Source organism: Acipenser ruthenus, chromosome 28 (assembly GCF_902713425.1).
Source record: "Acipenser ruthenus chromosome 28, fAciRut3.2 maternal haplotype, whole genome shotgun sequence".
Lineage (NCBI taxonomy): Eukaryota > Metazoa > Chordata > Actinopteri > Acipenseriformes > Acipenseridae > Acipenser > Acipenser ruthenus.
In genome coordinates, this window is record NC_081216.1 from 7861801 (window position 1) to 7888968 (window position 27168).

Below are 27168 nucleotides of genomic sequence, written 5' to 3' on the forward strand. Positions count from 1 at the left end.
GACTATTGCCTATCCGATCAGATGTAGCAGTCAAAGGGCTTGAACGATACTGCAGTTCCTGCTTGTTGATTCCAAGGTTATCATTGCGTTTCAATCCAGGTAGTTAGAGAGACCTCCGATGTCACAAACATAAGAGAGGTTAGGGAGGGAGCAGCCCCTGCCATCTGCTGTGCCGTTGCCATGGAAGCCATCTTACAAGTGTTTTTTTATTATTATTATTATTTTGGGTAGTGCAAGTGTCATGTCAGCGGTATGACTCGGAGTTACTGTTATTAAGTGTAGGTAACAAAACACTTTATTAAACTTCATCTGTCATGCAATTCGATTGGCTATTTAGGTCTAAAATGTGCAGTTTTTAATAATACATACTATTGCAAATGTGTATTTTTATTTTAAAAGACGACACCTGGTACTGGTTAAAGATAAGTTCTCAGTTTGCTTGAATTCCTTCCAGGAAATATCTTACACTTGCAGTTCTTGGGTCATTTCACCTCAGCAGTGTCTTCAGGGTTAAGTATCTAACTGGCTGCAAAGCATGTCAGTCAATAGGGAAAGCAGCTGGTTGGTTACTAACAGGAAAAGCAGCTCTGAAAGGGTGGGGACAATTTCTCTGTCCAGGTGAAATGACAGTGAAAGTGCAACACTATCTGAAAGCAAGGCCTACAAACAGAGATTTCTCTAACCTAGTGTAGTACCAGGTATCATGTTTCAAAATGAAAATGCATGTTTGCTAAAGCATTCTTTCAAAACTACACATCTCACATCAGTATAGTGAATGGATGTGCATGGCATAATAATAATAATAATAATAATAATAATAATAATAATAATAATAATATGTCAAGAGTTTGGGGAAATAGCAGAAAACACATCTACAAAAGTCATGAGCATTTATAATAATAAACATCTAAAAACAGAAGCTCTAATTATAAAGATGGGTGTGTCGATGTGTTTGTGCTATTCTTTATGCAGATAGAGACATCCTTTGATATGGATAAATAACAGTGATGTAGAGAATAGCCTGAGGACGGAGGACGTCCACTCACCTCCAGTTGTCTTGAGCTGTTGTGGGGAATGAGGGAGCATAATTGGACATTCACAATTGCGGAGAAAACGGGTACAATTATTTGCCACTCTAATCTAGACTAAAAGCTTATAATGGTGTTTCTTGTGTAAAGAACATTGGGATGGCTTTGGCTGTGAGAAGCACTGGATTGTTGTTGCATGGGTTTGTTTTTTGGTATCTCTGTGCAGTATTGCAGGTCTAAACATTCGTTCCTTCTGTTCGATATGTTGAAGCTGAGTCTCTGGAATGGTAGGATTCACCCACACTCACGTCTCTGCTCTCTGCGTTACAGGTTTTCAGTGAAGACGCTACTGGAGAAATACACAGCAGAGCCGATCGATGACTCATCCGAGGAGTTTATCAATTTCGCAGCCATTCTAGAGCAGATACTGAGCCATCGGTTCAAAGGTAACATTACACTGGCTCCCACGTGAGGAGGTGGGGGTGAAGCAGATAAAACAGCAACGTGGGACTCAACAAAACATTGCACATGTACAACAGCACAGAACATTGCACATGTACAACAGCACAGAACATTCAGACGTTGTGCTTGATAAACATCCTACATTAAAGTATAAAGAACAAAAAGATATTCAACACGAGAAATTGGACAGCAACTGCACTTACTCACTGTGAGGGTAGATCTTGCACTCAGAATGCCAATGACAGAGCATTTACCTCAGCAGGCTATTAAAAAAACAAACAAACAAAAAATAAAGACCAAGTGTGATAATATCAGCTTTTTGTCTGTTTTTTATTGAGATTTAAGGACTTATAATATGTTTCTAAGTGTTGTGTGGCTACCTCTAATCAAGTTGAGTGTCCTTTCTCTTGCACTCTTTGTATGACAGACCTGACTCTGTTTGCTTGCGGGCCTGACACAGCACAGCAGAGAGTGAGCGAAAAATACAATCTCAACTTGATTAGAGAGAGCCACCGAGCACTTATAAACATACATACGAGGTAAGAAAATAGATTTTAAAACCAAGGATAGCACTGTGTTAAGAAAACTCACACACATCTGTCTGAATACTGGCTCTGTATCCAGTGACATGCAGTGATGCTGTTTCTGCTGCTGCTGTGGTCAGGGCCTCGTGGGTGCTTTGCTGGTTCAATCAATAATGAAATGTATTTCCCGCTCTCAGGCCCAGCCAGTTGGTTCAGCTATGACGGTCAGAGGAGTTTTTGGGATTTCATCCGATTGGCTTGTGGCAAAGTCCCGAACAACTGTGTCACCAGCATTGAGAACATGGAGAACATTAACACTTCCAGGGCAAAGGTCAGTGCTTTAATGACCTCCTTCTTTATGCCACTGACAGTCTATTGAAGGCTGTACAGTATCCTGGAAAGCAGGATTTTCATGAACCGACGCATGAGCATTTGTTATGAGATGCTGTTCTGTAGTTTTGGGTGTAGGTCAGGTTGATCTTGGTTCATCAAGTGCATATCTGTAAAAAAGGTTGTTGTCTGTTTTACAAGCTACATAAGGTTATGTCTAGTTTCTATTATACATAAAGACTTTGGTGTGTTACTAGTTAGGCGATAACTTTAGGGCTAGTTCAGCATATGAGGAAAGAGACAGATGAGTGACAGTTACACACAGCCAGCCCTAAAGTTATAGCAATTACATGATTTCAGCAAACCTTTAAAAAGTCAATTCTGTTGACATCGGATGTCAAAACGCTGCATTTTTTGATTTTAAAAAAAAAAGAGAACAGTGAAGTAAAATTGAAAACAAAGAGTGTTTCAACACAATATTTTTAACATTTTAAAATATTTCGAACAAAGTTTATTTTTTCAATATACGTAAATTAATTTTACATCAAATTAGTGATGCAGTATCCAGATACAATGAGGTACAAGGCTCTGCACATTGTAAATATTGTAAATGTTTGTAAGGCTTGATTTTGCCTCCAACAGACTGGCAAGCCAGCCATTCGAGAAGCGGCTAGACTGGGTTAAGTCTGATATGATAGGAGGGGAACCTGAAAGACATGTGAGAAAGTGACGAGGTTAAACTAGATAATTGATTGCCCATTGCCTGGCCATCTGTATATAATGGGAATGGCTCCCAGTCAGTTCAATACCAGCTCGCGAGGCAGTTCAGGTACAGCACAGGCCCGGTTCTATTGTCTAGCTCAGTAATCATGCCCTCTCCAGTATTGGAGGGGAGCCTGGGTTTTTACATCAGTGCTTTGGGTAACTGATTCTGAAATGCAAATAAATGGCCAACGTGTAAAACAACTGTAAAGATGTCCAGTCTGAAGAGCTATGCCGGCACTGAAGCGCTATAGTGGGCGTGAATTAAAAGGCAACATCCCACGTCACTATACCAGACATACTTATAAAAATACATCACCGTGCTAGCGTTCCCTTACCCTAGTCTAGCGTTCACACAAGCATCCTGTATATAAAGCAAATATCTTTCTTAAATGATACTGTGTCACCTTCACAGTAAAATGCAAGACCTACAATGTGATGGAAGTTTCTACAATTTGGCACTTACCAGGTGGTTATATTGTATAATGTAATTGAAAATTAAAAGCAAAGAAAACACAGCCAAAGAATTTGTGTGTGTGTGTGTGTGTTTTTTTTTTTTGTGTGTGTGATTTTGTTGAAGTGGTTTCCATGAGATCAATCTGTTGACTGACAGGTTTGAAAGTTGGTCTGTCATGATCGCTTTGGCTGTATGAATGGGTTAGGTCGGTATTAGATTGCATAGATGGTCCAATTTTGTGCTGTACAAATGGGTCTCAGTATTGGCATTTGTGTGTGAAAGTAGCTAAGAAACCAATTAGCAGAATTATATAGAGTTGTAGCCAAAAATTAGGGCTGTGTCATTCCCCTGCAGGGCCTTTTAATAAGGTGCTTAGGCCAAGGGTCAAAACTGGAACTTTTACTGGTCCACGGCAACCTTGAAAAAATTAATTGTTAAAGACAAGTTGCCCAGCCAAGCTTCAAGTACAGTACTACAGAGGAGAGATCTAGACAAGCATTACATTATTAAGGATATTGTCAACTACTATTGTGTGATGAATCAAATGAAGTTATTATTGTTATAAGTTATTATAAATCACAAAAGACAGTTTGTCAAAATTCCAGTACATCTTTGTATCGATGTCATCCCATGCAACATACGGCATTGTTAAAACAAGAACTCTTTTTTAATAGTTCTTGTAGTTCATGAATACAATCTTTGTTTTGGTGGTTTTATAATAAGTTCATACGTAGTGTATAGGGTGTCTCTTACTATAAATCGAGTCATTTTGCATAGTTGGAACAGTTATTTCACTCAGCTTTGCTTTATAATCCTCTCATACAAACTGCACGAGATCTCTTACAACATCAGGCTCCTGCTAAATCTGCACTGAATGAACTGGTCACACTTTTCATCACAGTGTGAGTAAGTCACACCTGAGCCTGTAGAGTTACTAATATTACTTGTTCATGCAGCTGTAAGAGTGGAACAATGTGTTTAACATCAGACTCCTGGCTCCTGGCCATTTCAATAATGTAATTAATTGAAGGTAGTTCTGAAACCCAGGACTAGCTGCCGCATTACTAGTGTGAGTTTGAAGCCCTGCAATGTGGTGTATCTCAGGTTCTCTCTCCTCAGTGTATGTCCCCTTGCAGTTGTAGCCCAACTCTGTGTTAGCCGGGTAGGGCGAAGGCTCTGGCTGCAGTAGATAACAGTATCTTTGTTAACTGCAGGGCCGTGCCTGGATCCGAGTGGCACTGATGGAGAAGCGCCTGTCTGAGTACATCGCCACAGCGCTGAGGGACTCCAGGACAACCAGGTTTGATGCTCACTCATTCGTTTATATGCATTGCCTTTTTTATATTCATAATCTAATCAGATTCAAGAATCAATTCCAAAATGATATGTTCTGCATTTAATCCCGTTTGGAGCTGGAATCGTGTTGGTGGTTTAATGGGATTCAAGTGCATAGGCTAAGCATTGATTTGAGTTTTGCACATAAACTCTGCACATTTTCTTTTTCGGATTCAAAACAGTCAATTTCAAAATTATTCATTCCTTCTGCATTTGAACTTCAGGGAGGCATTGTGGTCTAGTGGTTAGAGCTGAGGTACTGGGAGGGAGGCAGTGTGGCTAGTGGTTAGAGCTGAGGGACTGGGAGGGAAGCAGTGTGGCTAGTGGTTAGAGCTGAGGTACTGGGAGGGAGGCAGTGTGGCTAGTGGTTAGAGCTGAGGGAGGAAGTGCAGGGTTAGTAGTTAAAGCTGTTAACTTGGCCCAGTGGTTAAAGAGCTCAGAAAGGAATTGTAAAGATTTGTAAATTTATCTGGATTAAAAATGTAACCTTGAGCTGCCAAAAGCCCTATCAGGCTAGCAAAAAAACAGATGAAATCTGACTCTAACAGAAAAAACTGTTTATCTTTGCACAGGTATAGTGTCTACTCACAGAATATCAGTATATTCATGTCTGGCAGGAGCAGATATATACATTGGGCCGAACATGCACCACATCCCTATTCCCTTATTATTCGGGTGCAATCTGGAATTGCTTCGTTTTCTAGCTTCCCAGCATGCTGTGAGGCTGTGTGAATAACATGGTAAGATAGCACAGAGCCACCCTCACCCTTTGTTTGGTCTTGGCATCTGTTTACACACAAGGATTAAAGGATGAATGGGTGTGCAGGAAAGAGGACCAATGTACAAGGGATGTACAAGAAAAAACAAACACCTGTCATAACACTGTCAATACAGTGTATAGAGATTGTGGTCAGCCAGGATGGCACTGATTCTACATGACCAGACTGGAGGGATAGATGACCATTCCTTGGTGAACACTGCCTCTTGTGAGAGTTCCTAGTGCAATATCAGTTGATTGTCAACTGAGCCCTTGTGGTTTGTAGTGAGCAGGTGTAGAGGTGATGATGCAGTGCACAGTAATAAATGACCGAACAATGTTCACGGTCAAAGCAGCTTTATTGTGGCTCTTCGTGCCGTTAACTAATAGTGCTGGCAAATACACAGCAGTGTGTATTTGCACAGCTAAACAATACAGGGTTTCAGTCCCGAAACAATAATAAGTACAAGCAATGTACAGGCACGGCCTTGCTTCCTTTTCACGGTGCTCCAGTGCCAGTGGTGAATACACAATTAATGGTGACCAGTGCAGTATTGTAATCTGGGTTTGGTGCTGGCTTAACAGCGACAGCTCCCGGGTGTTAGCCATCTACTAATTATAAATCACAACAGTTAGTAACACAAAAACAAATGCAAAACACTCACGGTCTTTTATGGTTAAACAGCGCTCCATTCGTAACCATAACAAAAGGAACAGATTGCTTCGACACATCCCCTGATATACCCTCAGTCACGCCCACTTTGGTAGCGAGTGCAATCGCGTATCCTCCAACCCATGACTGACACGCGATGACTTCTGGTATTGTGACTCTGCCCCCTTTCCGGATGGCTGGCTTCCGACTGACCCTGGAATGAACTGCCAAACCATCCGGTCCGGGGCACTTCCCTTATACAGCACCCTCACAGGTCGGGAGGGAGATTTATAACCAAGATTCATTCTTTTTCTGTCACAGCCCTCTATCAAACTCTGTCAGAACTGCTGTCTTGCTGAACCAGCACAACTGAATCTGGCTTGTAACAGGGAGATGCAGCTTTTATATATTACACAATACAGGTCAGGGATTCCCGTTGCATTACTAAACTGTGTGTGTTTATTTGTGTCTAGCCCTGTATGTATGAATCTGCTTTGGACCCGATACCTTTCTATTGAAGTGTGCTGTCTGTTTGAATGGTGACACACTGCCCCCTGTCTTTCAGGAGGTTCTATGATGATGGTGCGATCATGGTGAGAGAGGAAGCCATGGTGCTCACGGGGATGCTGATTGGTCTAAGTGCGATAGACTTCAGGTAATGAAGGCACAGAGAGGATTAGTTACAAAGGACTGTAAGAAGAGAGTCAGATAACAAACTAGACTTTTCTAAAGGAGTGTTAACCAAGAATATTAAAATACATTGTCACACCTCTCATTAGTTCTAAGGTATCACAGCCCACCTTTGAAGGTATGCTTCCTAAGGAAGTAATCCATTGTCATACCTATTTAGCTCTTGCAACATTATCATCAGTCCACCTTTTAAAGGATTTCTAATTGGTTTTGAAAGCCATTGTCTTACCTCTTAGCTTTAAAAATGTTAGCACTGACTCCCTTTAAAGGAGTGCTTACCAAGGCTATAACCATTTGTCTTACCTCTTTAGTGCTGGCAATATTATCACAGCCTTCTTTTAAAGGAGTGTCGTCCAAAGCTTAAAATCCGTTATCTTATTTGTTGTAAACAGTAGTGACATTATGACTGCCCCCTTTAAAGGACTGCATTTCATCCAAATTTTGTGAGTGCTAATTAGAAGTATTGTCTCATCCAGCAAAATTAAAAAGGCTCTAGAACTTACTGGCTCAAATCCTGGTCATGCTAACCTGCCGATCCTGGGTTGAGGAGGAATACAGGCTGGGCATAGTTCAACTGATCACACTCAGCGACCCCTACTGGTCAGGCATCTGCTGAGTCAAGCTAGAAACCGTCCATGCTAGACCCTTACCTCCAGGATTCAATGGCGTGGTAACATCCAAGTTTAAGAGGCATCTATCTTGACAGTCATCCGTTGGTTTTGCAGCGTTGAGGGCATTCAAATTGAGCTTTAATTCCATCTGGGTATAAAAACAAAGAGTCGATCAGGCAAGAAAATTGACTTGTATGCCTTGGTTAGCGCTCCCTTAAAGCTTCGTCCACCCCTATTTAAACCTGGTTGGCTGAGATGTATATAACTCATGGTTAGCAGGTGATGTTTTACGGCAGTGGACTCGAGGGTAGATGAGTCTTTCATTAGGGTGATTTGCTTAATTTTGTTCATGAACCCTAACCCTAACCCTTACCCTCTTCTCTCTCCAGTTTTTGCCTGAAGGGTGAGGTAATGGATGGAAAGACGATCGCAGTGATTGACTACACCCCCTACCTGAAGTTTACCCAGAGGTGAGCAGGACTGAGCGCAGGGTGGTGCTAGTTAAAGCCATAGCCTAAATGGCAACGATATTTGTCACAGAGCACTGTAATTTGGTGGGTAGAGTCACCCCTTTTAAAAGTTTTAGTAAAAGCTCAGCAAGGTGTTCCAAAGCATATTAAAAGCACTGTAAGCACAGGCAAGTGTCAGTGAGGTGTAAAGGATGGGGAAATGTATAAAGATAATGAAATCATCTTCAAAACTTCTATGGAAATGTACTATGGTAAGCTTGAAAAGAATCTAAATTCTGCCTTTGTTTTAAATCAACATCTCTAACCGTGTGCTTGAGTCTCTTCAAATAATTGTAGCAAAGGCTACAATTTTGACCCAGTAATTTTTAGTACATTTCACGGGCTCGGTGCGGCAAAAAAACAATTCACGTGAAGGTCACCAAATAATGTAGTTTTAGCTACATCAACATACACAAGAGCTTTTACATAGTACACCAAAAACAGTAATATAAATACTATTGCTTTTGACTACTGAACAGTTTACATGTTACTTTTAGAGTACAAAACTTACAGTACGTGTAAAGGTGTACAGCCTTGAGAGAGGGATAGATAGATAGATAGATAGATATATAGATAGATAGATGTACTAAATAAGGAATAAGTTCAAAATGTACACAAAAATAAAATTTCAAGATTTTTTTGTCTTTATTAAAAAAACATCAAGTATCAGATGTATAATAATCTGCACAAAAAACTACAAGTACACCTCCAACATTTACTTTCTCATTCATATTTTTATCAAACACCAGAAACACTTTTGTAAATAGCATAAAATCACTTTCTGCTTAAGACTGCATTTTAAACAATGTACACAAAAACCTGCAAAGCGTATATTAAACACCCACAGGGCATAGTAGTGTTCCTCATTTTTGGTTTTTAGCTTAAAAAAAAAAAATCCTGTGAATTTTTCAGAGTTTATTTTAGAAATATATAAATTAGGTAAAAAATTGAAACATCAGTAAAAATCAGGAAGAAATACTCAGTATACACACATTTCATGTGGAATATGATGCTTAGCAGTTCTGGTTTCCGATTAAGTTTAATGTCCCTGGCATTTATGATGAAGCAGAATCTGTGCAAGACATGGCCACATTTCCCCAAGTTCCCTTTCAAATAGGGAATATTAACCATTACAAAATGGGTATTTTAACCTTTAATCTGAAAACGTTATACTTTATATTGTGCTGCTCTGCCCCCGCGAGCATAAATTCACTACTCACCCTGACAATATCGCCATTTCCCTGTTCAGCCTAACCTGATTTTTGCGCTCATTTTTTAGCAAGTACTTAAAAAAAAAAGTGCGGAATTATTACGGAATCGCTATAATAATTATTTGTATTATTTCTAGCGTGTTTTTCTGTATATATTCTGTGTATGTTGTGTATATTCTGTGTTTTCAGATAGCACTGGTTTAGTCCCAACGCAGCCTGGTTTGCCGTGGGAAGCTTGCGGCTCTACTGCCGTCGCTTCTGGGATCTTAGCGCAGCAAGTCAATAATTTATATATTTAGAATATTTTTAAAATATTATTATTATTTAATAATTGTCTAATTATTAATTACAGTATTATTTACTGTATGTTTTCGCTTTGCATTTACTTTCGGTTGTGTGTATATATATATATATATATATATATAGTGTTTCTTTCTTACAGGAAGGTAAGTATTGAAACCCGAGCAGCTACTGTGGGCGTGCCTACTTAGCAGCTCGTTGCTGTTTTAGTGCAGCTAACCAGCTCCACTATTACAAAGGCTTGTTCGTAAGCAGGCTATTTCTAGTCTCGTTTGTACTGACTAAGAAATTAGCCAGTGGCTTGTGCAGGTGGGCATCCCTGCTACTCACTACATAACAGTAACTAGCGACTTGTCGCCCCCGATCCTAAGGGACTGAGGTTACTGTTCCGGTGCAGGCTACTGCTAGTCTCGTGTTTGTACTGACTAGTGCTTTAGCTAGTGGCTGACTTGCAGGTGGGCATCCCTGCTAACGTGCCACTAGCAGTAACTGCGTTTATCGCCCCCGTTCTCGATTGCGAGTTTGAGGTTACTGCTTTCGGTACTGAGTTTCAGTACCAAGGACCTGTGTCAGCGCCGAGTGCCCCATGTCCATACCAATTGTCGGTACCGAGGCTCTGTGTTGGTACCCAGTGAACCGGGTCGGTACCAAGTACAACCGCTGCGTTTGGAGAAGGTCAGACAGGACTGGGCCAGGGTGCTCTTAATAGCCCCATACTGGCCCAGGAGAGTTTGGTTCTCCCCTCTGGTACAGCTCCTGAGCAGTCAGCCATGGGAGCTGCCGATGCACCTCAACCTGCTCACTCAGTCAGGCTCAGGCACCCCAACCCATCGAGCTTACAGCTATGGGTCTGGCCCCTGAACGGCTCCATTTGAGTCTTTTTTGTCTTTCAGTACAGCTTACAATCACCTCTGCTAAGCGGGTGAGTGAATTGCAAGCATTTTCAATATCGAAAGCTTGTCGAATTTTTTCAGAGACCAGAACGAAGGTCACACTTCGTACTAACCCGGCTTTCCACTTTAACCTCCTTTCCAATCTGACAGGGAGCGCGAGCTCCATACGCTTTGCCCAGTGCGGGCATTAGCGTATTATGTGGACAGAACTAAAAGCTGGAGGCAGTCAGAACAATTTTGTCTGTTACGGAGCTATTTTCTCAGGGACAGACTCTGTCTAAACAGCATCTATCCAAATGGTTAACAGGTGCAATACAGACCGCTTATGAACTGGCCAATCTGCCCCCGCCCGAAAAGCTTACCGGCCATTCCACCAGGGGTCAGGTGACTTCATGGGCTTTGTTCCAAGGTGCATCTATTCAGGAGATATGCAGTGCAGCGGTTTGGGCTTCTTACCATACGTTTGCCAGGTTCTATCGGCTGAACGTCGTGGACCTGCAGAATCCAGGATTTGGCACGAAAATATTGAGGGCGGCTTCCCAGTCCATCCTCACGATAGAAAATCAGAGGTGAGTCCTTCTAATGTTTTCAGTTAGGGGAATATTGTTGTAGCACAAGCGGCTTTGCTTAGCTTGTAACTCAGTGTTGTACACCATGTCCTTGTGACAGCTTGGGTATACTGACCCATTTTGTAATGGTTAATATTTCCTACTTGAAAGGGAATGTTAGGTTATTATCATAACCCTGGGTCCCTGAAATAGAAATATTAACCATTAACTTCGAGGTCGCAGCGTCCTTGGTCGTAGTTCTTGAAGGAAAATGGCGATACTGTCAGGGTGAGTAATGAGTTTATGCTCGCGGGGGAGGAGCAGCACTACGTCACCCTCCTCTAACGAGTGTCTTTGGTATAAAGTTTTCAGGTTCAGGTGTCTTAAAGGGGAAACACCAATTTTGAAATGGTTAATATTCCTATTTCAAGGAACCAGGGTTCTGATAAAAGCCTAACGTTAGTTGGTACTTTGCGAATGTGTGGGCAGTTGCTGTGCTGACGGACATAGTATCTGCAGAAGGTATGAACATGACATCAGCACAAAACAAGCCAGGTTTATTCGCCTTCTAATCATAAAAAAAGAAGAAAATTGACAGAGTCGGACTGTCCAAGCCATTGGAAGACATGTCAGAAATCACACTGAACGTTTCCATCAGTGCGTTCCATAAGTTTACCAACTAAGACATCATCATGTACCTCAATGCAGCAGTATTTGCAGCGCTGTGCATCCTCTGCTTCATCTGGCCCACTTTTTTGTATACTTTTATTTCTTTATTTATTTATCGAGCTAGTTACTACGCCCAACACTTGCCACAATAATCAGACTGATTGGCCAACAGAATCAGATGATAATGTGTTTGTGAATAGAGAACCGATCACGTGCGATGTTTGAACGTCATTTGATCCTCTGACGTCTAACCGTACATGTTGTATACTTGGACGCAATGCAAGGCTGATTATTACAATGTTGAAGTCAAAATAAAACAACATTTTAATCAAAATATTGTGTATTTCCTAGAAAGCAGTACCGGGAAAATATTGAACTGTAGACAAAAAATCGGGTATAAATCAGTAAAAACCGAGGTTCATTTAGATAAAGGATGGCTTAGTTACACAAGACATGATTAAAGCTAGCATAGCACCCATACCATCTCGTTTTAACATTTTACTAAGGAACAACCCTTGAATAAATATTTGATTTTCTACAATACATCCATGTAGTTTTCTTTTAGCCAGATAAATGCAAATAACCTAATTTTAATATTAAAATACAGGAGGTATATTTAAATGTTTTATGTGTGACTATTGATATCGTACAGCTTTCTTAAACTGGGTTTCCACTCACTGTTTAGGCTGTGTTGAAGCACTGCCAGTGTAGCCTGCCTCATTTGGCCACCAACATTTTTTTTTTATTAAAAACACGACGGGAAAGAAAACTAAAACCTAAGATAGCGTTACACAAATACAAGCTACTTACGGCTAGTGTATAATGAATTGCATCTTCTTGCTAAAGGACAGAAAAGTCTAGACTTAAAGTAATCAGCTATCCGATGACCAATCACGAAGATAACAAAAGTGTGCTTTGCAAAGCGCTTTGTTATTTATTTATGTATGTATGTATGTATGTATGTATGTATGTATGTATGTATGTATTGCAAAGGGCTAATTTTTTTATTTGTAGTAGCAGCTTCAGTATTTATTTATAACCTTGCTTATAAAGCAACCAAACTATAACACACTATCATTTCATGAGTCAAATGGCAATAATTTGCAACGTTGAATAAATGGTGTTGCATAAAAAAAAAAAAATACTGAATGAAGAGGTCTCTAAACTCCTTTTACTGAATGCTTATTTTTTCCTATTTGGTCAAAGAACCTTGCCATGGTTACTTTTAGCCAATCTCAGATAATAAAAGATTGCTTCTACTATATGGCCGTTACGTATAGTAGAAGAAAGTTGCGCGAGGTTACGTCATGAACAGGATTTTCATTGCTGAAGTCTCGTAAGCATACGGTACGGCAGCCGGACATGTTTCTATGCAAAACAAACCCAGAGTTTTGGGTCAATTGTACGGCTTTTTAGCGTGAGAAGGCGATTTACCCACAATGTTTTAGACACGCACTTCCTATAACGTGTGGAATGTGAGTGGTATGTGCGTGTGTGGCAAAGTGGTTAGTAAGGGGAACAGGTGTAGCGGTGATGCGGTGCAGGAGTGACAGGCAGACAACGGTAATCCAGTGACAAATGTTTTTATTTATTTTAAATCCTGGTCTAGCGACCGTAAATAATAAGCCCCGGCAATACACAACGATGTGTAGAGCGCGGGGATGAAACGACAGGTTACAGTCCTGAATAACAAAACAAAAACACGTTCACCCGTCCCGGGTGCGTGCAGTCGTGCTGGTGGTGAATGAATACACTTTTTATTCGGTGACAGTTGTGAGGTGGTGATCCGGTTTGTGCTGGCCCACGGCGACAGCTCCGGATGTGCTTTAGCTGTCTGGTGGTTTCAAAACACAGACAGTTATTGTACAGCAATAAACAAACAAAAACACACACACACTCAACTCTTTACAGAGTAATACAGTACTTCACTCTATACCGTCCTTCTCAGTCCTTGGCTTAACCCAAACGAAGGAAAAGAACAGCGTTACCCTGGCCCCTATATGTAATCCCGCATGATATCTAGGTAAACGGTTGCAGCTGCCTTATTACTTGCAGCTGCCCCTTGTTTACCTGTCAAATCAATACGGTCTTACAACAGAGTCTCGCTTCCTTCCAGGCTGACCCACTTTCCGGTCCCGGAAACGAACTGTCAGGCCAGCCCTTCCAGATACTTCTCCTCCCGTTCTTTAGCGCCCTCACAGGTCGGGAGGAAGATTTATCACCAGAACTCATTGTATTTCTGTCACATATCCCACCGCTCAGAGTGGAGCCGAAGGAACACTCGGCTAAATCTACCTTTCCCATTGCTCCCTCCTCCCGGGAAAAATAATCCGCATTTTGGTGGTCTTTCCCCGCACGGTGTACCATATGGTACATGAAGGGCTGCAATGCCAGATACCACCGAGTTATCCGGGCATTGCTGTCCTTCATGGTGCTTAACCACTGGAGTGGGGCGTGGTCTGTGACAAGATCAAATGAGTGTCCCAGCAGGTAGTATCGTAAAGAGTGAGTAGCCCATTTAATGGCCAAACACTCTTTTTCGACTACGGAGTAGTTACGCTCCCGAGGTAACATTTTTTTGCTCAGGTACAATATCGGGTGTTCTACTCCAGCTACTTTTTGGGACAAGACTGCACCCAAACCTACATCCGAGGCGTCGGTGTGGAGGATGAATCTCTTGGTGAAATCTGGGGTAATAAGAGTGGGGGCCTGGCAAAGTTTACGCTTAATCGTATCAAACGCCCCCTGACACTCAGCTGACCATTTAATTAAATTTGGAGCACTCTTTTTGGTGAGGTCGACTAACGGGTTAACCACTGTGGCGTACTCGGGGATGAAGCGGCGGTAATAACCGGCTAAGCCCAGTAGTGACCTCACCTGAGTCTTGGTTTTGGGGATCGCTGCATCAACCAAAGCCTGGATTTTGGTGACCACAGGTTTCACCCTTCCATTTCCCATTACAAATCCCAAATATTGAGTCTCTGTCTTGGCAAACGCACATTTTCTCAAGTTAGCTGTCAGCCTGGGTCCCCTTAGAGACTGAAGAACAGCTGCAACCCTAGCCAAATGCTCTCGCCAGGTGGAGCTGTAAATCACCACGTCATCAATATACGCTGCTGCATATTCATGATGTGGGCGTAAAACCTGGTCCATCAGTCTCTGAAAGGCAGCGGGCGCACCATGTAGCCCAAACGGCATGGTTTTAAAGTGGAACAGCCCCTCTGGTGTTGAAAATGCGGTTTTCTCTCTGGAGCTGCGGGTTAGAGGGATTTGCCAGTATCCCTTCGTCAGGTCCAGAGTGGAAATAAACCTCGCTTTTCCCAGTCTGTCTAAAAGTTCGTCGACCCGAGGCATGGGATACGCATCGAACTTGGCAATAGCATTCACCTTTCTGAAATCTACGCAGAAGCGGTTGGTGCCGTCCTTCTTAGCCACTATTACAATAGGACTGCACCACTCGCTCCTGGAAGGTTCAATCACTCCAAGCTCGAGCATATCCCGTACCTCTTTGCGAACGCCACTTCGTCGACTTTCCGGGATCCGGTACGGTCTCTCTCGCACTGTGACACCTGGGGGAGAGATAATGTCATATTCAACTAAGTTCGTCCTGCCGGGCACATCAGAAAAAACATCGCTGAACTCCTCAATAAGCTTACGCAGCTCTCTTTGCTGATCCGGAACTAATTGTTCCCCCATTGAAATCGCTCTTGTGCTCGGGGTCTCTGGACAGGGACCTAAATCATCCTCCATATTGCCTGGGGCTATACATAAGACCTCTCTTGCCTGCCAGGGCTTCAACAAATTAATGTGGTAAATTTCACGTTCATTCCGGCGATCGGGCTGTCTAATTTCATAATTTACTTTCCCTATAGCCCGAATCACCTCATACGGCCCCTGCCATTTAGCACACAGTTTTGACTCTGATGAGGGAAGTAGCAGCATTACCTTGTCCCCTGGTCGAAAGGTTCGAATCCGTGCATTTTTGTTATAATGCTGCTCTTGTCGGTGCTGAGCCGATCTGAGGTTGTCTTGGGCCAAACGACCGACCAAATCCAGGCGATCTCGGAGTAGGAGCACATACTTCACTACATTTTTAGACGAGCCTTTGTGCTCCTCCCACCCCTCTCTCAGCAGGTCGAGAATGCCGCGAGGCTGCCGGCCGTACAGGAGCTCAAAGGGGGAGAACCCCGTTGAACTCTGCGGCACTTCTCTCACTGCAAAAAGGAGGTAGGGGAGAAGTGATGCCCAATGTTTCTGCTCTTGTGTCACAAATCGCCTCAGCATCGACTTTAAGGTCTGATTAAAACGTTCCACCAGACCGTCCGATTGTGGATGATAAACGGACGTCCTGATGGGACGTATTTTTAATATTTTGTACACCTGCTGTAACGTATTGGACAAAAAGTTAGTTCCGTGATCGGTCAAAATCTCCTTGGGGATCCCTACTCTGGCCATAATCTGTGCTAACTCGGTGGCTATTGCAGCGGCACTAGTGGACCTCAATGGAACTGCCTCCGGGTATCGCGTTGCATAATCCACCACTACTAAAATGTGCGTATACCCGGAGTCAGAAGGTAGCAAAGGGCCGACTATGTCCATTGCAATGCGCTCGAAAGGAGTGGAAATAATCGGCAGTGGGACCAAAGGGGCGGGGCGCACTCGACCCGGCGCTACTCGCTGGCAGTCTGGGCAGGTGGCTACATATCTCGACACATCAGTATGAAGACCTACCCAATAGAATCGAGCCAATATCCGTTCCCTCGTCTTCTCAGCTCCGAGGTGCCCCGCAAAAGGGATATCATGCGCCAGCCTCATGACCTCGGTCCGACAAGACGGGGGAACCAACAATTGTGTTACAGGCTGTCCTGTGCCCGCGGCTAGGTTTACCCTATATAGTAATTGCCCCTTGATACTGAAATGTGGATATACTAGCGCCCCAGCGCCGTCAACATCCTTACCTTCAATGGACCGGACCTGCCCCCAAGCGTGCACCAGTGACGGGTCGTTTTGTTGGCCCCACACTAGGTCCGCGCTTGAGTACCACGGGTCCGGTACATTGAGAGGGGCTGGAATAACCTCTGCTCTAGTCGGTCCAGTAACCTCGCTCTCTCGGTCACACTGCGTTCCCACTCCCTTCGACTGGCGTTTGTTACCATTGCAGCACTCTCCCACCAGACCCCAGCCTTGTCTCACAAATGCTCCCTCCCATTTCGCGGTCCGTCTCTCCTTATTTGTTTTTCTAGGACGGAAAAGAGGGGAAAACATTTCAGTGTGAAAAGGAAACACATCACCAATTCGTTCCTCTTTTTTTTTTTTTTCTGCCACGTTTACGTGTGTGGCTGAGACTGCCATTGTTTGCATCAATTCTTTGAATTTTGGCCAGTCTCAACCCAGAATAACTGGGTGTGGCAACCTTTCCGCCACCCCGACTACAAGGTGACGTTTTATCGGTCCTACCGATAAATATACTTTTAATGTGGGGTATGCCGCCGTGTCTCCATGGATACAGGAGATGGCCACCTGACCTCGTGGCCGCCACGACACACCGCCCAGGAGAGCTGTCCTAATCAAGGTTTGCTCACACCCTGTGTCCACTAATGCGTGGGTTTTCACATTCCCTAACACAACATTAATCAAACAAGGCCCCTCCCGACCATATTCCCCACGCTTACCAGTTTCAGGTGCCCAATTGCACGCGGCCACGTCACACTCCATGGCAGCGGGGCATGACCTGGCCAGATGTCCCGGCTGGTGGCACCTAAAACAGATAGGAGGGACAGAGGGGGCATAGGTCAGAAATCTGTCCCGCTGCTGGTATGGCAACGGGGCAGGGGCAGCACCTCTACCCCAGCTGGGGGCCAACCTTGGTCTCCATGGGGGGGAGGCAAGGGGGCCCAATGGGGTCGGTGCTCTGGGAGGTCTGGGTCCCTGGAACGTGGGGGGTGGTGGTGGTGGTGTTGGAGGAGAGGGAGGGAGAGGTCTGCTGCTCCGAAGGGCAGGGGCCGACAGGATCCCGATCCGGGCAGAGGTCAGGGAGTCCTCGAAGTCTTCGGCCAGTTTGACCGCCTCCTCCAGGGTGTCGGGGTTGTGGCGCCGTATCCACGCCTGGGTTTCGGCGCCGACCACATGGCAGAATTGCTCTACCACAATGGCTTCCCCCATCTGCTGGGCGGTCTTCTTCCCGGGGGTCAGCCAATGCACCATGTGGTCGCACAACCGCTCTGCAACCACCCTGGGGCGTGTCTCCGGGGCTCTCCGGTACTCCCTAAATCGCGCCCGGTGGGTCTCCGTGGTGATGTTCAGCCGGCGGAGGATAGCCTGCTTGACCAAGTCATAATCGGTGGCGTGATGGTCGCTCATGGCTTGGTAGGCTGCCTGAGCCTCCCCAATCAGGCAGGGTCCCAACTGGCTGGCCCAGAACTCCCGCGGGCAAGCCGCCGCGGTAGCCAGCCGCTCGAACGCCACCAAATACGCCTCCGGGTCATCCTCCGCCGACATCTTCATTGCCCGTGCCTTCGGGGGCGACATCAGCGGTGTTGTGGTAGGGGTCGTCGCTGCAGCAACGGCCAGCCCTACCCGTTCAATGAGCGCCGTGTAGCGCTCCTCCCTCCTTCTCTCCTCTGCGTCGCGCCTGCTCTCCAGCGCCTGCAGCAGCTCCGCCAGTGCGTTGCGGTCCATGATCCCGTAGTCTGACACCACGTGTGGCAAAGTGGTTAGTAAGGGGAACAGGTGTAGCGGTGATGCGGTGCAGGAGTGACAGGCAGACAACGGTAATCCAGTGACAAATGTTTTTATTTATTTTAAATCCTGGTCTAGCGACCGTAAATAATAAGCCCCGGCAATACACAACGATGTGTAGAGCGCGGGGATGAAACGACAGGTTACAGTCCTGAATAACAAAACAAAAACACGTTCACCCGTCCCGGGTGCGTGCAGTCGTGCTGGTGGTGAATGAATACACTTTTTATTCGGTGACAGTTGTGAGGTGGTGATCCGGTTTGTGCTGGCCCACGGCGACAGCTCCGGATGTGCTTTAGCTGTCTGGTGGTTTCAAAACACAGACAGTTATTGTACAGCAATAAACAAACAAAAACACACACACACTCAACTCTTTACAGAGTAATACAGTACTTCACTCTATACCGTCCTTCTCGGTCCTTGGCTTAACCCAAACGAAGGAAAAGAACAGCGTTACCCTGGCCCCTATATGTAATCCCGCATGATATCTAGGTAAACGGTTGCAGCTGCCTTATTACTTGCAGCTGCCCCTTGTTTACCTGTCAAATCAATACGGTCTTACAACAGAGTCTCGCTTCCTTCCAGGCTGACCCACTTTCCGGTCCCGGAAACGAACTGTCAGGCCAGCCCTTCCAGATACTTCTCCTCCCGTTCTTTAGCGCCCTCACAGGTCGGGAGGAAGATTTATCACCAGAACTCATTGTATTTCTGTCACAGCGTGCTACGTCACGTAAATCATGATTACGCAGAGAGAGTAACGACTTTTTAAGCTGAGTGGAAGAAACCCTGCCAATGATGGCAGGGAAAGATAAGCCTCAATTTTCTCTTAATTAACGAAGCCATTTAATAGAGGTTTATTCTTTAATTTGCCCCTTTTTAGGCATGTTTAAAGGGCTGTAACTGTTTTAAACTTAGCTTTTTGTACATTTGATCAGATACTATACAAAAGAAGCACTGCTGCTTTGACCACAGCCTGACAATTGCTACGTAATTAGCACTTGATTTTCTACACACATTTGTCAGATATCAGATGTGGCAGAAATGTCTGGGCTAAATGTATACTAATATTTTGTTAAATCTCCAATTTGAACATATTTTCATGAAAAGACAAAGTGAAACTGGCAGAAATTATCTGCGGAGTTCAACAATTCATTTCCACATATTCCTACTTGGATAATGGATAGTATATGAATATGTAGTAACATGTATAAAACATTCACCAAATGAAGAGCATATATTTAGATTATAAACAAAGAACATATTTAGATTCTAAAAAACATTTAGATTACAAAAAACTAGGACTGTCACTCGATTCAAATTTTGGATTGGTTAATTTATGGGCATTAGTTGATTAACTGGTAGATTAAGCGGTAGATTAATCTGTGCACATTTTTAAAGGTAACAATCTTATAGCAGCTGTCCTGCATAGTAATACAGTACTTAAATCAATAGAATTAAAAAAATAAACCCGATGGAAATGTGGTCTTTTTAAAACCATTTTTATTTTATTTTTTATTTTACTAAATGTAAGAAATTTTACCTTTCTGTCCTATTACCCTAATAAAACCGATTTAGGAACCTGATAACTCAAGTCACACAAGCCCCAAGGACCAGAGCAGCACAGTTACGCGTACAGTTTAACTACTCTGGGGTAACCCCTAAACAGCAAAATAATTAGCAAAGCACAAACACGGAAACAAAAAACACTCAGAGGTTTATAGCTAAATCAGCAGTTTATTATGTTGGTCAGGATAAATGTGACCCGCTGGATTTTACCACAGCGTTCACCACAGCTGGTTACAATGCACACGAGTAACTTTGCAGACATGTGTTTGACCATCATTTAAATCAACGTAGATCAACATTCCAGTTCAAAAATACATCTATACATCCGTAGCACACTATCAGCAATCCGTGTACAAAACAAGACAACTACACCACCCACTCAATATATCGCGGGTGTCGGGGTCCAATAGGGGTGAGATATAGCGAGAGACCCATAGAAAAACAAATACGGCTAACAAATACTGTACAACCACTCCCTGGTTTTATCGGGGCGTCAGGGTCCAATATAAATCCTCTACGCAACACGCTTTTTCTCATTTTTCGTATAAAAAGCAGCACACCTTTTTAATTAATACTGCTGAGGGTAATTACTTCTCATCAACTTAAGTCTCCAATTAATTTCATGAATCTTCCTCTCCTTTTTCAAATATACAAACCGCTGCATTGAAAGAATCTATTCACAACATAGGAGGCTTGTTGCTAGGGTGCTGACGTCACTGCCCTGTGACTTTTGCTAGTGCATTGCTTAAAAAAAAAAAGCTTCAGCACGTCGATATTTAATTTGCTTTGTGTTATTGTGCAATGGGTGTGTATATAATAACAGTACGATATTAATACTTTGTTTTTAATTGTTCTGTATATTTTAGTTTGACGTGCAGTACGAAACAAAACGAACAGTAATTCTAAGTGAAATTGTCTATGTACCGTGCAGCTAAGGCATGCGCAGTTAGACTGTAAAAATGGGGAGCCAACTCCAAGACAGCGATATATCTGAATCCGCAGTATAGCGAGGGGCGATATAATGAGGGGTAGGTGTATTATGATTTTTACACAACTTGAAACCCTTTTTATACAAGCTTAAAACCACAAAGTCCTACCACTTCCAGGGAGAGAGAGAGTGCTCTTCAAATCTGCACTTCCTTAAATAGCAGCATTTTTTGTGTGAATTGTGTTTTTCGAGTTGAAGAATGGCGGAAATGAAGAGGAGAGAGTACATGGAGCAGTGGCAAAAACATCAGCGGCAGTTGGAAGCCGAAGGGGCTTTGTGGTGCCTTGCATGCCTGGAGCAAGGGCACCTCCTGGATGTATGCCCTGGGAAAAAAACCCTCTTCATGAAGGCCTTCACTCGGGCTGCGGTGGAGACAACAGAGGAGTGGATCCGTCTGAATCGGCACAGACAGACCAGGACACCTGCCTCATGTGCCTCAAATGGGGAGGGGTGACGCTTTGCATGTGTGGTGCCGGGCACTTCAGCATGTGCAGCCTCGTACACGGGCCCCTTCAGCCAACTGTGCCAAAGAGGAAGAAAGGGAGGAGCGACCGTCCCAGGAAGAAGGGGAAGAAGCCGCGACAAGCTCCAGTGCCCACGAAGGGGAAGCCCGAGCCTCCAGCGCCACAGGGAGAAGCCCCGCCGCCCCAGTGCTACCTGCTGCTCCCGCCTCCACCGCCAGGGGGAGACTACCCGCTGCTCCCGCCTCCACCGCCAGGGGGAGACTACCCGCTGCTCCCGTCTCCACCGCCAGTGGGAGACTACCCGCTGCTCCCGCCTCCACCACCAGGGGGAGACTACCCGCTGCTCAAGCCTCCACCGCCAAGGGGAGACTACCCGCTGCTCCCGTCTCCACCGCCAGGGGGAGACTACCCGCTGCTCCCGCCTCCACCACCAGGGGGAGACTACCCGCTGCTCCCGTCTCCACCGCCAGTGGGAGACTACCCGCTGCTCCCGCCTCCACCGCCAGGGGGAGACTACCCGCTGCTCCTGCCTCCACCGCCAGGGGGAGACTACCCGCTGCTCCCACCTCCACCACCAGGGGGAGACTACCCGCTGCTCCCGTCTCCACCGCCAGTGGGAGACTACCCGCTGCTCCCGCCTCCACCACCAGGGGGAGACTACCCGCAGCTCAAGCCTCCACCGCCAGGGGGAGACTACCCGCTGCTCCCGTCTCCACCGCCAGTGGGAGACTACCCGCTGCTCCCGGCTCCACCACCAGGGGGAGACTACCCACAGCTCAAGCCTCCACCACCAGAGGGAGACTACCCGCTGCTCCCGTCTCCACCACCAGGGGGAGACTACCCGCTGCTCTCGCCTCCACCACCAGGGGGAGACTACCCGCTGCTCCCGCCTCCACCACCAGGGGGAGACTACCCGCTGCTCCCGCCTCCACCGCCAGGGGGAGACTACCCGCTGCTCAAGCCTCCACCGCCAGGGGGAGACTACCCGCTGCTCCCGTCTCCACCGCCAGGGGGAGACTACCCGCTGCTCCCGCCTCCACCACCAGGGGGAGACTACCCGCTGCTCCCGCCTCCACCACCAGGGGGAGACTACCCGCTGCTTTCGCCTCCACCACCAGGGGGAGACTACCCGCTGCTCCCGCCTCCACCACCAGGGGGAGACTACCCGCTGCTCCCGCCTCCACCGCCAGGGGGAGACTACCCGCTGCTCCCGCCTCCACCGCCAGGGGGAGACTACCCGCTGCTCCCGCCTCCACCGCCAGGGGGAGACTACCCGCTGCTCCCGCCTCCACCGCCAGGGGGAGACTACCCGCTGCTCCCGCCTCCACCGCCAGGGGGAGACTACCCGCTGCTCAAGCCTCCACCGCCAGGGGGAGACTACCCGCTGCTCCCGCCTCCACCACCAGGGGGAGACTACCCGCTGCTCCCGCCTCCAACGCCAGGGGGAGACTACCCGCTGCTCCTGCCTCCACCGCCAGGGGGAGACCACTTGTTGCTCCCGCCACCACCACCAGAGGAGCTGAAGCTACCTCCTGAGGGTCAGCTCCTGCCGTCGCCTCCCAAGGGTCAACTCCTGCCCTGTCCTGCAACGTCTAGGGCTGCCAAGCCTACAACCAGGCCCATGGGGAGGACGGGGAAATTTGAAGGGGGTCCTGGTGAAGGGGGATTTTTTTATTTATTTTTTAATATATAAAATGTTTTAAAACAAGTAGCCCTGCACAAGACCTTTGTATTCCCACCACCACATTAAAAAAAAAAAAAAAAAAATGTTTTTCTGTTGTGTAATGATTGTGTACGTGGCACCAGTGCAGGCACTATCAAAACACTTCCTTTCACTGAATGATTTGGACTTTTGCATTTTATATTTTACTACACCAAAAAGCTGAAAAAAAGGATACAATTTTATGTTTTTTTTTTTTTTCTTTTTTTTTTAAAGACAATCAATTTAAAAATCCCTAAAGTTGCACAATATACCACAGTATGAATTATTCTATTATTAAGATCTATAATTTGCTCAAAGCAAAGTGGTGCAGCCTTTGAGGCCATGTGGGGGGAACCTTCCGCCCCTGGGTGTATTTGGTTTATTTTGTATAGTTTGGGTTATGTAGCACAGGTGAGTTAAAGTGTTTATTGGTGTTTTGCACAAATTAATTCACGTGCAGACTGTGCCTGGACTCCATTGAATGATTGATAAGCAATCGAGTCCCGTCACAGCTGTACTTGTTGTGGGTCAGTGTTTATTTTGGCCATCGTGCCTTTTGTTTTGTTTAACTGTTTTGTTTAATAAACCTGTGCACCAGCACATTGCACTCACAATACTGCATTTGTCCTGCATTTCCTGGTCTGACATCACATGCAACATCCCTTTCACAGTTACATATACTAACACATAAAATCCTTATATGAAAAATATTATAAAATCAGGCCATTTTTACAACCAATCTGCATATAATTTATAGATGAACATATATGTATACACATAAACCAATATATGTAAAATCTAAGTTATTTTCATATGGGCAGCTATGACTACCTGAGTGATGATGAGGACAGGCAGAGTGTGGACAGCAGCACCAGTGACGAGAGCATCTCAGAGCACCCCTACCTCCCCCTGGTCCCCGACGACGAGAGCTGGGCCAACAAGTGCCGCAAGATGGAGCAGAAGTTCAAGATCGTCTACGCACAGAAGGTGATGGTCAGCCAGCACTGGGACAGGAAGCTGTTATAGTGATGTAAGGCACAGGAAGCTGTCATAGTGACGTCAGGCACAGGAAGCTGTTATAGTGACGTCAGGCACAGGAAGCTGTTATAGTGATGTCAGGGACAGGAAGCTGTCATAGTGATGTCAGGGACAGGAAGTTGTCATAGTGACGTCAGGCACAGGAAGCTGGTATAGTGATGTCAGGGACAGGAAGCTGTCATAGTGATGTCAGGGACAGGAAGCTGTCATAGTGACGTCAGGCACAGGAAGCTGGTATAGTGATGTCAGGGACAGGAAGCTGTTATAGTGATGTCAGGGACAGGAAGCTGTCATAGTGAAGTCAGGCACAGGAAGCTGTTATAGTGATGTCAGGGACAGGAAGCTGTTATAGTGATGTCAGGGACAGGAAGCTGTCATAGTGACGTCAGGCACAGGAAGCTGTTATAGTGATGTCAGGCACAGGAAGCTGGTATAGTGCTATCGGACAGTTTCTTTAGTCTGCATTATTTGTTGAACTGAATAATTCTCGCTAGCGCCACTGCTGCCAAGCTATTCCTCTCTCTTCCTTAGAGTGGGTGCAAAGTGTTAAGTGCCATGTAGTTAAACAGAGCATCAGAAAACTACTTAAATTCACCCCTCTTCTTTCTCTTGCTTTAAAGAGTAAGTCACTTCAAATTATATTTTCTTAGTTTTTTTTTACCTAGAAAAAAAAATAATACAAGCTCTTAACACTATAATATATGTAATAATGTTCCCTGTGTGTAGAAATCAAGCAACAACATTCCCAGAAAAAACGTTTTTTCCCTGAAATATCACATTCAACTAGTTGCTTGAATATTTGAATTTGATTACGTTTACAATTAGGCATACTTTAAAATTAAAAAAGGTAGCGCACAGCACACAGTCATGATAAAGAATCAAGTGCAGTTAAAGTATTTAATGACTGGTGAAATACAATTCAAAGCTCCTGTAGTATGTCCAATGCAAAACCACATTTGTAGGTAAAAAACGCTCAAATAAAAGTTGCAACATTTAAAAAATATATAAACACATGACATTTTTGGTCCACTAAAATAAAGAGCTTTATATAATTTCTGCAAGTAAGAAATCGCAGTGTCCAGTGTGAAAACACAACATGAAATAAATAATACATTAACATCTAAAGTAACACTAGAGAAAAAAAATGGGGCCTGAGTTAAAAGCTCTTGCACTGTCTCTGTATCATCTGATCCGAAACCGCCGAACTCCATGTCTTAGTTATCTGAACCGAAGATAACTCTGACCCGAACCCTGAATCATTCAATGCACAGAGCAACTACTTCTAGGCAGTTTTTTCAATTCACATGAGCTGCAATATTTCCCCTCAGGCATTATTTGCACATGGTTATTAAAAACCGGAAATTAATGGTGAAAATTTCACTTTCAGCTAAAGGTTGGGGTGGGGTGATCGTGCAAACCGGAGCGTTGACCCGGCACAATCTGGTATAACTCAATAGGGACTTAAATTACTGTACTGTCAACTTGCTGAGCACACTGCTATAGTTTTTTACTTATAAAAAATATGAATACAAAATAGCAATTTTACTGTTTCTGACCACGACACAAAATGAAGGCTGGAAACTGGGACAATCCCAGTTTTCCCAGGACTTCTAGTAACCTTATACCTGACACCCCTCCCTCTGTGTGTAGGGGTACCTGGAGGAGCTGGTCAGGCTGCGGGAGTCCCAGCTCAAGAACCTGGAGGTCGAGAACAAGCATCTGCAGCTGCGTGTGGAGGAGATGAAGGTGCAGAATCAGCTGGAGAAGAAAGAGATGGAAGGCATCGTGCTGGAACTGCAGGAGCAGCTGTGAGTCATATGCATATCCTTAAATAAAAAGTTTCAGATGTACCGAAGTGCAGTTGCAGTTGTGGTTGCAATCCATGAAGACATAAATGAAATTTTAGAACATTAATACATAGCTTTAAAAAATCCACACAGTTTTAAAAAAATAGTGCAAACAGCAAAGTGTTAAGAAACTTTACTTTTACGAATAAAGCACCAGATATTATCAAATACCTGATTTATTAATATTTTTGGTAGCATGCCGACTAGTCGACATATTTGACTATTTATTGTACTATTAATATGTATCCGCTGTTAAAAAATAAATGATATGCTTGCAGTACAAATTCACCATTTAGTGGAAGTAACGTAAATGATAGGGTGCATGTGTATGTGAATGTGATACACATTTTATTATTCATTTTTCCCCTTGGTAACAGGACTGGCCTGATTCCCTGTGACTCCAATCATTTGTCTAAAGAGATGACTATCCCACTAGTGAACCAGTGGCCTTCTCTGGGAGCCTTCAATAATGAAGAGGACGTCAAGCTCTACAGAAGGTACAGTTTGTCAGAATATCCACCATTAGCCTGTGCGATTCATTAAATATAACTGATTGCTGGGTTTTAAATTCGAGTAGTGCCCAAAATACCACAGTGAATTTAAGAGTAAGGGATTTGGTTTGAGCTGACTTTGGTTCTCAGCTTTGTGACAGTGGAAACAAACTTTTAGAGTAGTCTTAGTTTGGCCTTTAGTTTGAAACACTGCATGAAAACATGTTGACAGCACTCCCCCTTCCTCTCTCTCCCTGTCCCTCTCCTCCCTCTGTCTCTCTCTCTTGCTCTTTCCTTCTCTCCCTCTCTCCCTCTCTCCCTCTCTCCCTCTCTCAGTAGAAGTTACCACAGCGCAGAGCAGCTCTCCGCAGAGATCAGTCTGGACTCAGACTCCCAGAAGATGGAAGGGAAGCAGAATGGACAGTCCTGGTGCACTGCAGGTCAGGAGCGCATTGCGAGCAGCTCATCCCGCCCTACTGCTGCTGCTGCTGCTGCTGCTGCTGCTGCTGCTGCTGCTGATATGGGCCCTGGGGGGAGGCATGGGCCATATGTCTTAGTGTGAATATACCTCACTAGTGAAGGAAGCCTAATTGTTA

General features: G+C 44.8%; 1 protein-coding gene and 1 long non-coding RNA gene across 4 annotated transcripts in view; one reads left to right on the forward strand and one right to left on the reverse strand.

Annotated features, from left to right (window-relative positions):
- LOC117434682 (RUN domain-containing protein 3A-like) overlaps positions 1-27168 on the forward strand; it is a 48326-nt gene that overhangs the window by 13607 nt on the left and 7551 nt on the right. For all 3 annotated transcript variants that reach the window (XM_059003100.1, XM_034057284.3, XM_034057285.3), the window contains exons 2-10: positions 1359-1474; positions 2212-2345; positions 4778-4863; positions 6873-6962; positions 7998-8078; positions 24018-24183; positions 25885-26042; positions 26459-26578; positions 26912-27012. In XM_059003100.1, the coding sequence (XP_058859083.1) occupies positions 2316-2345; positions 4778-4863; positions 6873-6962; positions 7998-8078; positions 24018-24183; positions 25885-26042; positions 26459-26578; positions 26912-27012 (832 nt within the window). In that variant the 5' untranslated portion in view covers positions 1359-1474; positions 2212-2315. The remainder of the gene's footprint in view (positions 1-1358; positions 1475-2211; positions 2346-4777; positions 4864-6872; positions 6963-7997; positions 8079-24017; positions 24184-25884; positions 26043-26458; positions 26579-26911; positions 27013-27168) is intronic.
- LOC131701965 (uncharacterized) lies at positions 13306-14755 on the reverse strand. Its single transcript, XR_009309198.1, has 2 exons — positions 14616-14755; positions 13306-13572 (listed from the first exon to the last, which is right to left on the reverse strand). It is a non-coding gene; the product is annotated as an uncharacterized LOC131701965 (long non-coding RNA).